The 15818-nt window shown below is 40.2% G+C and overlaps 1 protein-coding gene across 2 annotated transcripts in view; it reads left to right on the top strand.

The window, feature by feature from the left end:
• Positions 1 to 15818, top strand: part of SUCLG2 (succinate-CoA ligase GDP-forming subunit beta) — a 374531-nt gene that overhangs the window by 275097 nt on the left and 83616 nt on the right. For both annotated transcript variants that reach the window (XM_058437145.1, XM_032149461.2), the window contains exon 10: positions 3926 to 4046. In XM_058437145.1, the coding sequence (XP_058293128.1) occupies positions 3926 to 4046 (121 nt within the window). The remainder of the gene's footprint in view (positions 1 to 3925; positions 4047 to 15818) is intronic.

Raw genomic sequence — 15818 nt, 5'->3', positions numbered from 1 at the left:
GCCCAGAGTTAAACCTTAAATCAGATTTCCATTAAAGTGCATGACTGCAGCTAATTACTTTACAGTGGGAGAGAAGGCGAGAATGGCATAATCTCTGGTTGAGTGGGATCTTCTCACCACCCAGGGTGGTGACTTTCCTCTTAGGGTGCTGTGGTATATCGTGTGTCCTAAACAATCCCATTTCCCTGAGCTAAGCAGCCTGCGTACTTCTATGTCTTGTTGCTCTTCTTGTAGAAATCTCAACTGCTTTGTTGGTATTGGTCATACTCTTTCTGCTCCTCTGTCTTCCTCATGACTTCTCACTCTCCCTTTTGCACTCTCTCTCTCTTTTATTCTTTTGTGTTCTCTCATGCCTTCTCTTTAGTGCTTCTTGTTCACTCATTCTCTCTCTCTATCTCTCTCTGTCTCTCTCCCATGCTCTCTCATGGTTGTTCTGTATTTCTCACTGTCTCTCATGCACTCACTCTCCTCTCTGTCCTTCTGTTCCCCTCCTATAACTTCTCTTCTGCGTTTCAGGGAGCCTGCTTTCAAGACTTGCATCCACCCAGTTCCTCCAACAGAAGGAAGAGGCCAGGCACGGTGGCTCACACCTGTAATCCCAACACTTTGGGAGGCCAAGGCAGGAGGATCAGTAGAGGTCAGGAGTTCAAGATAGCTGGCCAACATGGCAAAACCCCATCTCTACTAATAATACAAAAAGTAGCCAGGTGTGATGGCAGGTGCCTGTAGTCCCAGCTACTCAGGAGGCTGAGGTATGAGAACCGCTTGAACCTGGGAGGCAGAGGTTGCAGTGAGTCAAGATGGCGCCACTGCACTCCAGCCTGGGTGACACAGTGAAAATGTGTCTCAGAAAAAAAATAAATAAACTAACAAGGAAGAAATAAGAGGATCCAAGTTCCCATCCCTGGCATCTGGCACCTGACAGTCTCGGCCTCACCTGTATCATCTTAAGTTACTTCACCATTCAACCATTAGTTCCTCAGCAAACTAAGTTGGGTGACATATCTGTCTTTATCCTGGCTGCTCCCTTTATCTCAGATCCTGCTCTTTTTTTCTTCCTGTCTACTAGAACCTCACCTCTTCCAAAAATCCTCTGTCATGTCAGCAGCCTGTATCACTGCCTCTCCCCTGGTCTTGACTGTTTGAGACATCTCTAGACCCTGTATTGTAATTGTCAGTTTATTGGTCTGGCTCTCAAACTAGTCTTTGAATTCTTCCCTGAGGACAGTGATGATATTTTATCCTTCTCCATATCCCAAGAACTTAATTCTGTACCTCGTAAAAGGGAGATTTTCATCACGTGTCTGTTGAAATTAATTCTTTCGTTGTTAAACCATTATTTTTACATGATTATGCCATGTAATGGATTGTGCTGGCTACAGATTATTAAAAAAATGGGAAAATACATAATCTTTGTTTTAGAGAAGCACAAAGATGATCCAAACAGGGGAGTTGCATCTTGGGGATGGGGATGGGAAGAGGAAGGTAAGAGGAGGATAAAGTACATTGGAGAACCACAGCTATTCATTTCTCAGTAAGTCTAACCAAACCAGTTACTCCTCTGCAGTTAGAAAAGAAGGCTTTTCCTGGGGTTCAGCACCAACTAAAGTAGTTGAATTTTAGGCACAAGTGGTTGTATGAAGAGTATCTATTTTTAACATCGGACTCTAATTAAACATGAGATACTGACACACGAGAGACTCATGGGAACTGATGCCAACTGAGGCAACACTGATTCACAGCTCCTGTTTGACACTTACTCCAGGCACTCACCCACTAAGTAGAATTGAATCACAGGGTCTCAAGCCCCTTCTCTCCTTTTTGCTCCTATCCCTCACTCCTGCCTGTTTAGGTGAATTCACATAAGATTATCATGTAAACTATACTCTATAAAATGATCCTAAAGCTTTAGATGGGTTAAACAGAGTCAGTGATTCTAATTTGATGAGAATTCCCCGAGAAGTTGACATCCGAACTTGTCGTTAAGGAATGTGCAGGCTGGAACATGGCAGAGGCATGCAGGTGCCAATGTGTATTTTACTAGAATGCCAAGTTCCTCTGCACAAACCTTACTGAGCCTCAGCAGGTCCTGAGTTTCTATCATGGACCCCGTGGAGTCATTCTTGCTCTTGAATGTTTTTCTTCTATTGTTCTGGCAAGTTCCTCTCCATCCTACAGTTATTTGGAAACTACAGCTGTACCAAGCCTCAGTGCTAACAGCATTTAATAGCTGTCATTAGAAAGCAAGCTTCTGCTTACCAGTCGTCCTGCTGTGAATAGTAATGGGAGATTTCTTTTTTGGGAGTAGCCCCAATCTCTAATTGGTTTGAAAAATATTGTTCATTTCTTTGATTCTTAAGGCATTACCTTTTTGTTGAATTTCAATAAGTTTGTATTTCCATTATATTTGAATTCAACATGAGCTGCAGTCTACTGAAAAAGGTTTTCTTACTTGCTGTCTAGGTAAGCTGCCCACTTTTATCACTGCTTGCTGAATCAATGCAAGTGTAAATATCCATTAAGTACATTTAAAGCCATGTGGTAAACATTTCACATGTATTATCTCATTTAGGCCTTTCAACATCCTGTGGGCTAGGTCCTCTTTTTATTCCTGTACTACAGAGGAGGAAATGTTCAAGAGAGGTTCTGTAACTCACCCAAGGTCCCAGCCCTAGCAACAACATCAATGAACACATCAGTAGACAATCTAGGGAGCTGGCTTTGGGCCTGGCCACAGCCACATGACAGCTGTGTGACCTTGGGACAACATCCGCCAGTGCACCTGATGGCTTTCTCAGCTAGAGAGCCAACCTTCACCCTGCCTAATGAGTAGGGTTCTGGGAAGGCTCACAATAAAAAATAAAGATTTGTGTGCTGGCACTTTCTAAACAGTTAAATGCTATACAAATGTAAGATATTCTCTTCTCGTATGTTTGGTGTAGGTAATTTAACACATGGAAATAATGGGATTCTATGCAGCACATACATATATGCTTTACAATTAGTGTGGCGTAATTTAATTGTGACTCTACTATTGGAATTTTGATGCCTCCAGCTTGATGAATAGGCATTTTCTGTGGGTGTTATCAATTAATCTAGGTAATGAATTCTCTTCATTATCTCATTCTTCATGTTAATTATACAGGATTTTCTTATGCCTATTTATCAAGTCAGGACAAGTAGAGTTTTTTTTTTTTTTTTGGCCCATGTGCCTTTGAATATGGAATATGTACAAACAAGTTAACATGATGGGTGATGGGTTTAAATTTACATTTCTGAGAAGCTCCAGTCATTAGCTTGACTTTCCTTACATTGTTACTTATGCTATAAGTTGCATCTCTTTATTTCGAGTCTTTTTTTTAATCAAAAGGTTGCTGTCTAAGATAATTAAACTATCTCTGATTTTTGAGAACATACCTCTCTAGCATATCAAAGAGGTATTAAGGAAGCATGAAAACGTTTGAGTCTTTTTTACCTTTTAATACAAAACAATAAATGGTTTCTGATTTTGAAATATTGTATGAGGCACCGTGACATATAAAAATGTAATCGTAAATCATGGAGGGAAAAAACCTAAGTGCAAGAAATTTTAAATGATACTACTCATAAAAAGAATAGACAACAATATTTTCAAAAAAAGAAGACATTATATAATAGACAAATTAGTGATGATTAAATTCATTTTGAGTTGAAAAGAGTGATTGATGGGAAAATTTGGTAATGTTATATTGTGATATTTATTAATTTATTACTAATATGAGCTTTCTTAACATGTTCTGGGCCGTTTTCGTATTTTATGCTCTGTGTAAAACAAAAACAAAAAAACAAGGAGTCTTATTTTAATTGTCTCTATTATTTAACCAGTTATTTTTGAGACTGTTGGCGATCAGCATTTTGATTGGTAACTTTTTATTTTTGATTTCAGGTTGAAGCCATCCTTGTCAATATATTTGGTGGTATCGTCAACTGTGCCATCATTGCCAATGGGATCACCAAAGCCTGCCGGGAGCTAGAACTCAAGGTGCCCCTGGTGGTCCGGCTTGAAGGTGAGTCATGGTAGATTTCCGCTGTGCCAGTACCCCTTCTCCAAGGTCAGGTGACCAGCATGTTCCAGATTCACAAACTTCCTAACAGAAGGAAACATTGGATTGTAAAAGATGAAACAAACGCAGTACAGCAGGACTTCCCTGAGCCTCTAACAAACTAATGTGGGTTGTAGCTCTCCAAATATGGCAGGTGTTATGAGTCTCCAGATTTCCCAAACTTACCCCAGAGCGAAAGCCCTTTTATTTATGAATCATTTTATGAGATTAGTGTTTGGGGAAAAACTCTCTGAGAAATGTTTCTCTGAGAATCATGCATCATAATTGAGGATCCCAAAAAGCTTTGGTTTTTGGGCTTGTATTTGTCAATGTTTATTAATTGATTTAATTGATAAATTAATCTGATAACTGAAATTACTTGGAATTTAAAAAATAATTCTTAAAAAATAATTTGTATATTTTATATATCATATGTATTATATATTTTATAAAAATAACTATTTTTAAAAATTTTTAGTAAGAATAATGACATTGTTTTACAGGTTTGTAAATACTTTTCACGTTTAGCGTGTCTGTTTCTGCATAAAATGTTATAACATGTTTTGGTTGAAGTATATGAAGAAAATCTGGCCTCACAGACATATGTATTTTTCAAAATGGGAGTAGTTTTGTCCGTTTGTTTATTTGTTTGTTTGTTTGTTTTGAGACAGGGTTTGTTTGTTGCCCAGGCTGGTCTTGAACTCCTGGCTTCAAGTGATCCTCCTGCCTCAGCCTCCCAAAATGTTGGGATTATAGGCTTAAGCTACCACACCTAGCCAGGGGGAGTTTTTAATGCTCTTTTCATATAGTTCTTAATATTCTTTGGTACTACACTAAAAGTCTATAGGTAATAGTTTATTGAAAATTAGTGTCCATGTGGAATCTGAAACTATCTCGATGAACTTTTCATATTCCATTAAACCCCACTGGTCTGTCTTACACATTAAGTGAGTTTTATCCATGCATGGTTCAAAATCATTCATTGATTATCCAGAAAATTTGTGATTATGCAGATCTTCCAAAGGTTGTCTCATTTCAATGTACAATATAAAAAAAAATCACATTTGTTAATATTCCCACCATCATATTAGAAAAGCTTTTTATTAGTAAGCTGTGAAGTTCACAGGGCAGGTGCACATTGTCTAGAATTTGAATTTCACTTTATAGTGCAAATTTTATCAGCCCAAAACGGTTAAGTTGTTTTCCTTGATGGGACAGACTCACTTCACTCATATTTAAGAAAATGTCTGCCAACTAACCAAGTCTGAGCAACTATAGTGTGTCAGTCTTTATTCCAAGAAAAAAACAGCATTTCATGGAAAAGCGAGCAGTTTAGCTTGATACCCAGACAATTTCACAAACACTTTTCCTCAGAACAGTTCAAGATGCTGCAGAAGTGCTTTATGTGTGTTTATCATTTGGTCACAAAGAGTATCAAAAAGGTGTGTACTCAAGGGTTGAGGTTTAATGAAATAATTTTGTTTTTCTTACTGTGAGTGTGTGATAGTAAAAAGTACAATGATCTCTCAGGTGTAGTGGTGCATGCCTCTAGTCCCAGCTAAGCAGGAGACTGAGGCAGGAGGATTGTTTGAGCCCAGGAGTTCAAGGCTGCAGCAAGCTATGATCATGCCACTATACTCCAGCCTGGGCAACTTAGCAAGACCCCATCTCAAAAAAAAAGTACAATGACTACTAGCACAGTATGGTGCCACTGCCTTGGTTCCGTGATAACATGCCAGCAGTTTTGCCTACCATTGCTTTCAACCTATCAGTACAACATAGTATTCTCTTATTGTTATTATTACTACCACTATTACTATGAGAGTGGTTTTTACCTTAAGGAGCACCCCCTGCCCCCCCCAAAGTGTGTTAGGATGTTTTCTCTAAGGTAAGGCAGTGGATGTCTAACATGGGATAAATTTCAATTACTCACATTATCCTAGGGATAAAACGAAAACCCAAAGGGCCAAATATAGTAGATTATTTACCTGGAAATTGATATATTAGATCTAAGAAAGCTAGCCTAACTAATACTTTGATCAGGTCCTGTGAGCCTTTGTCTAATGTTGACGTGTGGTAAAGTTTAAGCATTAAGAAGTGTTTTTTAGACAATGGAGCAGATTTGAGGCTTGACGGCAGCATGGGATTCCCTCAGTGTCTTACTTGGTTTAAGCTGATGATGATGAACTGAACACCAGGAGGAAGGAGGAAGGGGGTTCTGCAGGGAAAAGGGGGAGAGGATGCGAGTGATAAGGCAGGAGAGGTGAAAGATGTCACTGTGAAGTGAAACTGGTCCCAGTAAGGACATGTCCACAGGGGACAGTGAAGGAGGAAGGAGATGAAGAGGTGAGTGGGCACTGGTGAGGCAGAGAGCAAAGTGATGAACAGGACATGCAGAAAATGGAGACCTGGAGAGTAGGAAGAGAAAGGACAATGAGACTCAAACATTCAGAAGGACAGGGGCATGCACTGACAAAAACATCAGACCCTCCTCCAAGAGCCACGTCTCCAATGACAGCAGCAACAGAACGACCTCGGACAGGCTGTGGGTGGAGGTGGGAAACAGATCCGTCTTACCTTGAAAGGGGACAGGGCTTGAGTAGAGAACAGAAGATGGAAAATTAACTCTGTACAGAACACACATTGGAAACAAGCACCGGAGAGAATGCCTAAATCCAGAAAAGTGCGAAGAGGCCAGGGGACATCATCAGACACAGAACTGGACCTTGGCTCTGCTGGGGATCTGCATTCACTCTGCCCAGAACAATTCCACCACTCAGCTAAGGGCCCCTGTTCTCCATGTATTCTGGGTGTTAGCAGCAAATCTTGGGCTCTAATATTCTGAATGAAAATGTTTTCAAAGCTACTCAGCCCACAGTCAATCTACCGAGGCTGCCTTTTTGATAGGAAGTAAAGGCATTATTACTGCTCTCATCTCTTGGTCTTAGAACCTAGCATAACTGAAGACTTGAAGAATGAATAGCCACCAACCATATGGGACACAGCTGAAAACTCTATGGCTGCCTCTAAACTCTTTAATACCCATAGGTTTCTCTCCAGCAGACCAAAGGATCACATACCATCATGTAGCAAATAGGAGTGCAAATTGTGTCCTTCTTAGCATACCGAGTCCATGCTAAGAAGGACACGATTTGTACCTTCTATTTGTAGCTCCAATTTATCAGTATTTCAGAATCAAGGATAAGAAAGTGTCCACCCAGAGGAGGTACAGTGCCTAGTCAAGAAAGCGAAAGACACAGAATATGTTTATGTTCACAACAACTTTAGAGAGAGTTTAGGGAATGTTAGAGAGATTGGTAAGAATGAAGGGGGTGGGATAATTGTTTTTAAAGATACTTGGCAAAAGAAAAACAAAATGTTTATGTTGCTGAAACAAACCTTTTGGTATTGGGTGGAAAATCAAATTGAGAAGATTTGGCTAAGAGAAACGGGATCCAGTCTACAAATTATCTCAAAGTTTCTTATTAATATATTAAGAGCTCAACTTGGAGTCATAATGAACACCTGAGAAACAAGCAAATTCCTCTTCAGACATATCTGAGACATAGAAGTTTGCTGCAGATTTAAATGGGACAGTAATAAGGAAAAAAGAATTCTTAAAAAATTATCATAAGATGTTGGTGGATTCTGATAAAGAACTATAAAACCACTCTAAACATTTTGTATAATGTGCTTGGCCAAAATGCTTTGTACACTGACTATATAGAGCTGTCAGTAAATGTACATTTCTCGACAGTTTCATGAGTTGAGCCAAGTTAACCGTCTAGGTAATTTTTGTGCCAAGTTTTGTATACATTTCAAAAAGGAAAAAAGAAATCCTCATTTCAGATAATTTGTTCTTTATTCACACCAGAAACAATTGGTTACAAAGGCTGAATTTCCCCCAAATATGTAGCTGTTCATTTCACCCAAGTCTTTTGAATAAAAATAATCCGCCTTCTCAGTTGGTGAGTTCTGTTCTGATAAGGCAAGTAAATACATGTAATTATAAAGTTACCATTTTCAAAGAGGAGAATAATCCTTTCCTTATCCACTGGTAAAACAGCTTGTAATTATTATACAGCTGAGAACAAAGATTTGTCCTCAAAATCCCACTACATCCAGCCTGATTTGATTGATTAAAACTTTTCTCATCAGGATATTTTCAATACATTGTGGTTGAGCAACAGAATCTTTAAAATGTGGGCTGCATATTAGAGAGACTTATGGCAAGGATCCTGGATCTTCTGAATGGTCACAGAACAAACAAGAAGGCCACTTACTTTATTCACAGGAAATAGATACTAGTAACAAAATGTGCCATTGGGTTTTGAAATGTCTGTTATCTGGGTCACTGAAAATCTCACAGTTCTTCAGACTGTGATAAACATGTGGCAGCGTGCCTGAAACTTAGAAAGTACTTAATAAATATTAGCAATAAAAATTATGTACCATTGTAATTCAGTCTCTGGTAACATTTTTCCATCACATCTCATTTTTAGTGTCACTTGACTTTGTAATAGCTACTGGGATGATGGAGACCCCTTTTCACCTCACTCTCCCTAGCTAGACAATGGTGTGTGTTCTGGGAGTCTGAGCCAATTTTAATATTGATATGAATAAAGAACCTTGAGAAATTCATCCATCAAAAGAGAGTATAGTGTAATGTCAGGTCAAATAGAAACTACCACTAAGTGTCCAAAATGTTTCCATCTCTTTGTACCACTTTATCTTTCTTTGTCCTTGTAGACAAATGAAGACTTGCTCTGTTTAGAAAAAAAACAGAAGGAACCAAATCATGCTCTAAGATTGGATAAACTACAACTAAATGTAGAGAAAATTGTGAGAGAATAAGAATTTATGTTTTGACATAGAGGAAAGCAAATGAAAAATTTAGATGGAAGATAAAAGACATTTCCCAAAGGTCGCTGTAGTTGGCAACTTTTTCTCCACTGGAAGTACTGAGAACCACTATTCGTGACAAGATATTTTTGATTTTGTTTGGTTTTTCATTTTCACTGAGCTATCTTTGAAAACCACAGTTCTGCATGTGGTTTATGAAGGGCCTTTAAAATGACCATAACTTGTCCATTTGTCTGTCACATCTCTCCTTGGATGGTCCCCTGTATTCACACATCTTTCTCCACATGCACTCTATCCAGTGTTGCAGCTTCATATCTGATCCTCTCCCACGCTCTCTATTGAGTTCCCTTTCCGACTTTCCCAAGTCCATCAACTATGCCATCATTCTCCTGGTTCACAGATTTAAATTCCTTAGATTCCCCTTGTTCTCTCATCTCCTTTTCTCTCTGCTCTTCACTCCATACCACTTTATATCTGTGGCAATTCTGCTTGGAGTTTTGGTTCTACCTAATGTCATTGACTCGGTACCTACTCAGTTTTCCCACTCTGATCTTTTAGCCATAACATATTGCTGCAAAGCCATTACTCTCTCCAGGACAGCCTTCTGATCTACCCAGGTCCTGGGCTTTAGTTTTTACCACTGTTACGACCTCAATACCAACTCTCAGGTATGGATGATGACTTACTTGATGACTGACTTCTGATCCTCTACTCACTCCTTCCTTCTTCCTTTGCAGTGATTCAAATCTTACCTATCCTCCAGACTCAACTTGGAAATTCTCCTTTTATACTACTTCTTTGCTAACTCACATCTCTAAATCTACTGTAACTCTAATAGTCCATGTTGAATAAGCATAAAGTGGGTTATGCCAATGAAAGTGAGTAGAGCTACGCTAGGCACTGACTTTAAGGGACACATTATTAGGAGTCTGCATTTCCTTAGTCTAAAAAGCATTGGCTTGATTTGCATTTAGTTCCCTTTAAGGATAATACCTTCTTCAAATTTCTGCAGTTTCACCTATGATCAGTGCCAAGAGTACAGTTATAACAGAATGCTTCATCTTCCATTTATTAGGCATGGCCAATACAATGTTGGGATAGGTCTTGTCTTGCTATGGGACTGCTCCATTCACAGAAATCACACATAGGAATATTAGTGAGTATCCCTGGTAGTTTCATGTTGAGTGTGAGACCCTGTATCTATCCGAGGATGTTTATCACACAAGATGCCAATTCCCACAAGAAGAAGAAAAGGACACCAGCTAGGACTCCAGAAATGTCTAAAGCTCTCTTGCTTTTTCTCTCTTGATAAAGATCCCAGGTTCTTATGATAAGAGAGGAGCTATAATAGTGGAAAGAGGGTAGTGGCTAAGAAAGGTCACTATGTATGCTTTTCTTTGCATAAATTTGGAAGACAGTGCCCTCTTTGATCTCATCCTGAGCTATCACATTCAGTTCCTTCATGATATAGTGGACATTGTAAAGTTATCAATATTTCTGAAGATTCAGCAAACCAGTCCGGTGGCTGTCTGGGATCCCCTGATGACTACCTTTACTAAGATAGAAGCAGGTCCTATTAGCAGGTAACACTTGTTACCAGTTTATAGATTTTGTCTTATATTGTTAATTTTTTCCATTTTATTTTCCCAGCCATCTAGTAACTGACATTTTTTTTTTACATCTCTCTTGATCCTCCTTAATGCCTAAAGCTCATTGACCTGCACGTGGTATTTACTAATATACTAATTAACTAATTAAAAAACCACAGGCATAAGCCTTGGAAGTACATTTACTTAAAAGATTCAAATCTGATCATCTAACAAATTTAGAAATGTCAAATCTTCTTCTTAGTATCTCAGATAGACCTCTGATGCAATCAGCAGAGACTATTAAGGAAATAATCTTGAATGAGGTATTTTGCATATTTCAGCATGAATATCATCTGCATATTATAAAAATCATTTAATTCTTCTGAAATACTAAGCAGAGTATGAAAATAAAAGATGCACTCCTTCAAATCTTTTGGGAAAAATTTAAGGCAGGGTAACTAGCTTTCCTAGAAATGTATGAATAACTAATAAATTGTGGGCCTCTGTGACAACTCAGGCACAGAAAGGATCACCGGAAAGAATGGGTCAATCGTAGTGTGCATTCATTTCTAGTTTTTTCCAGTGACTAACAATAATATAATTTGCTGATAGAGACCTGTCCCCCTTTAAGAACAGGAGAAGAGTTGACTCTTAAAATCTGAGGGTCTCTGATCACTTTGACCCTGAAAACAGTCTGACATCAACATTTTAATCAGAAATACACCAATACTGATGCACTCATTAACTCCTTGATCAATTTTTTTTCATTGTAGCTTTGTCAGTTATTTTCCTTTTATGACTTTTATTGGGATCAATTATGCTGCATTTAGACTTCTAAGAAGATTTAATTCATCGGTATGTTTTAATGTTCATATTAGGCTTTGCTGACTGCAGTGTCTGCTATTTTCATTTTTCGTTTGTGATTATTATTTCTATCAAGTCCGTATTGTGCAGATCTAAGCATGTCAGGCAGCCCGTCTCAGGGAAGGAGGGAGAAAGGAGAGTGGCAGAGAGTGGAAGAAGAAAGAGGTACAAAGAGAGAGGCAAGCACAGAGAACAACACAGGCTACAGCTGTCTGGGAGTCTTAATGTCAAAGGATGGGGGTACACCAGCAGAGTCAAAATATCCTTGGACTTTTTCTTGAGAAGGTCTCTGGGGAATTATGGCTGCAACACAGAGCTTGGGAAAACTGAGCTGTTCCAAGAATGGTACTGTAAATGATATGTCTTGACTCTGTGTCCCCCCTCCCCAATCTCATCTTGAATTGTAATAATCCCCACGTGTTGTGGGCAGCACCCTGTGGGAGATAATTGAATCATGGCGGTGGGTTTTTCCCATGCTGTTCTCCTGATGGTGGATAAGCCTCACAAGATCTGATAGTTTTACAAAGGGGAATTCCCCCCTACACATGCCCTTTCTTGCCTGCCACCATGTAAGACGTCCCTTGCTCTTCCATCACGATTGTGAGGCCTCCCCAGCCATGTGGAACTGTGAGTGAATTAAACCCCTTTCCTTAATAAATTACCCAGTGTTGGGTATGTCTTTATTAGCAGCATGAGAACAGACTAATACAGTAGATGTTGACTCAGTGGGGCTGCTTGAGTATAGTAATCTGAGTTTGTTGATAAAGTGTACAAGACTTTTGGATAGTTATGTTAAAGTGTCTGTTATTCAGGCGGATCACGAGGTCGGAGATAGAGACCATCCTGGCTAACAGGGTGAAATCCTGTCTCTACTAAAAATAAAAAAAATTTAAAAAAAAATTAGCTGGGCGTGGTGGCGGGTGCCTGTAGTCCCAGCTACTTGGGAGGCTGAGGCAGGAGAATGGCGTGAACCTGGGAGGCGGAGCTTGCAGTGAGCCGAGATCGTGCCACTGCAGTCCAGTCTGGGTGACAGAGCGAGACTCCGTCTCAAATAAATAAGTAAAGTGTCTGTTACCGCTTTTACTGTAGTGGTTCTCAGAGTATGATCCACAGAACTGACTTTCTCACTCCTTTGTGTTTTTTCTTCGTCCCTCTGAGACCTTCTGGCCTCTCAGGAAGGCCATCCTGATCCCACGGTGTTCCCTAAAAGTCCAGATCCCATAGGTAGCCAATCTAATTAGCTTACCTAATAGCCACCACTCCCATAGTTCACAGCCCATCCAACCAAGCCGTGGGGTTATGGTCTTTGAAGAGGCCCAACAGGTCCTTTTCCACCTGGGTTCTGATCCCAGTGAGAAATAAATAGACTGAGAAAACAAAAATATTACCTTCATCACCAAAGAAAAAAGAAGTAGTTGGAGGATGCACCTTATTGTGTGACCAATAGTGAGCTTCCTTACCCTGAGCCCCAGAATTAGGCAGCTTTGTAAACCCAGTCACAGGCACCACTAGACTTCAGTGTACCTTCCATCCCAGGGTGGAACCCAAGGAGAAGAGGATGACCTGGACTCACTCTGAGTGGCATATCCCTAAAAGGAAGGCCAGAGGAAGGGGCGAGACTACCCATGCCAACTTTCTCCATTCGAATATTCAGTCAGCTCCCTACACCATCACCACTCCCAGATGGAGCCAGTGATAGGCAAAGGGAACAGGAGGGGTTACACTAGTGACTCTCCCTCTGCATGAAAGGAAACATCCCCCAGTGCACATCATAGGTCTTATCTGCCCCAGGAGTGGGCTGCCTTTGGTCGGGTAGCTGCCCCACTCTAGGCAGTGGTCATCCCTTCAGGAACAAGAGCCTGAAGTTGCTTCCCTGAGCAGTAGCTGTGGGTGTGGCCATTTTTGTAAGGAGAGGTTTTAAAACTGGCAGGTACCAGGACTGGCATATCCTGAGTGCTGCCTTATAATGTCAGAACACCACTGCGTGCTGTTGGATATCTTCTGAGTGACTAGTCAGTTCATTTCTTCCTGACTCAATTTCCACTTGAAAGTCGTATTTGATGAGCCATCAAAAAGAGAGTGAGCGAGGACATTGCTATCAGGAGGAGACTTACAGGTGATTCAGTCTGTAGTGTGTTATAGAGGCTAAGTGTGTCCCGCTGAGACTCTTCCAGAGAGCGCCACCTTGAGGCTGTCCTGAGGCAGAACTACCTTTGGGGAAAGACTTCATGAGAAATGTTTTGGATGAGGGAAGACAGCTTTCATCTCATGCCACCTTCTCTTTATTGGCAGTGGCTGCCTGAGCAGTGCTGTGCCAAGAAAGATTCTGAGGCTATATCCCAGCTCAGTGGAAAAAGAGTTCTATGATCTTTCTAACCACACATGTGGGAAGGGGTGGAGGGAGTGGAAATTCGAGCCAATATTTGCCATTGTCAATTCAAAGAGACCATAGGTGGGCTTTTTCTCTCCTAGATATATAGCTGCTCACCACTATATCAAGTCAGAAATAGGGACTGCAAGCTGGGAAACACCAGATGAAGATGATTCTTGTCTTCACCTGACCCTTTAGCCACAAGGCCAGAAATTTGGATATAGAGCAAAGGTCTATAAACTTTTTCTGTAAAGGGCAGGATTTTAGGCTTTGTGACTGTATATTCCCTATTGTGATTACTCAGCTCTGCCATTGTAGTGTTGAAGCAGCAATAGACAATAGGTAGAGGAATGGACATGGCTGTGCCACACTAATCTTTTTTTAACAAAAACAGATAGTGGAACAGATTTGGCCCATGAGCTATAGCTTACAGATCCCTAGTGTAGAGAAGAGGCCAGCAGCAAGACCTAGAATTCTGGAAAATCCTCATGTTTGTTATCTGTGTCTAAATCTCCCTGCCCCTAAGCTCTGAAATGTCTCATGAGAGTCAAGAATTTGGCAGACAATATTAAGCTCTGAGAATCTGACTTCTTCCCAAGGAAAATATTAGCAATGATGTCCACTCAGTCATTTCCCCACATAAGGACAGAATCACACTCAGTGACGCAATGATGAGTGTGATTCTGTCTTAGGCAGTAATGGTGGACCAAAGTCAGCATTTTCGACAAAAGTCTCAGACTGTTAAAATTACCTTTGAAAATTTCTTAAATCATCCATAAATTAGAGTATACATGGCTTGAAACCTAGGAGGAAGATTCAAGGAAAACATGAAAGGTAAATTCACATGCAGATGTTTGGGTGTATAAAACATCCCTTCTTTAAAAGAATTGTCTTATCCCTAGCAGATGATGGCAGGTGAGCACAGAAGTGTAAGGTTCTTGCTTGCCAGAGGGTTCGTTCCATTCTAGTTTAATATTAAGGCTCCTTTAACTTTGGTTTAGTATCTATGTTGCTTTTTTTCCAAGGGTTAACGTAATTGAAAGCATAAGCACGTAGCATCAGCTCTCAGTGAATATGTTAGACTTGATCCTAAACCTTGCTTGCATGATCATAGCACATACACACCATTCTTTGAAACCGGTTAGAGAAGAACCTAGCCATTGGCTTCCTGCCACTGGAGCTGGGGGCTCCTACTGTTATGGTCCGAATAACTATCACATTCACACCCTGAGTGTTGATTTCTTCTTACTGTGCAAGAAGAAATCATCGAGGAAATTAGGTGTGGATATAATACAGCCACACAGAATATCTTATGTCATCTTTAATCTTCATAAAATGTTAGGGGTACAAAGCATTTAGATAAGATTCACATTCAAGGAGAAATCTAAAGCCTCAAAGCTACAGTAACTTCCCCAGGTTGTTTAGCTACTAGGGAACAGAACCGGGTTTAAAATCTCAGCTTCTTCCTCTGCAAAATGGAAATAAAAATAGGGCAACTCTATAAGGTTGCTATAAGGAGCGGATGAGTTTTTAAATAATTTGCAATAGTTCTTGGCTCAGGAAATGTTAGCTATCCTTATTATCATCTAAACCCTTTTCGGTATCTCGACTGAGGCCACATGGATGGCCAATGCTGTTGGCTGCCAAGCACGGTACTAGGTATTTGGCACATATCATCTCAAACAAGTAAGAGCTGCTGACATAGCAGAAGTTTTTCCTCTGATTCTCAATGAATTATTCTGTTTCTGACATAAAATATCAAGGCAAAAGAGACATGAAAAGTTATCTAAATTTACAGGTCACCAAGAAAATGGAACTCCTCTATCTAATTGCCACTTGAAAGGAGACTAAGGAAGGAGGCGCAAGGGTACAGGAGCAGTGGACATTTGAGGAGGAATTTGCTGCTTTAGAGAATTTGGCTTGTTTCCACTGAATTCCCCTCTCCCAGTGGGGAGAAAAAACTCAGTTACTTCCAGCAGAGGGGCTGAAATACTTTTGGCTTTCGAGGCCATACTGTCTGTGCGACAGCGACTGACTCCTCCCATTGCA

This window comes from Hylobates moloch, unplaced genomic scaffold (assembly GCF_009828535.3).
Source record: "Hylobates moloch isolate HMO894 unplaced genomic scaffold, HMol_V3 SCAFFOLD_4, whole genome shotgun sequence".
Classification (NCBI taxonomy): Eukaryota; Metazoa; Chordata; class Mammalia; order Primates; family Hylobatidae; genus Hylobates; species Hylobates moloch.
The sequence above is the reverse complement of the archived record's forward strand: the minus strand, read 5'-3'. Positions and strand labels throughout refer to the sequence as shown.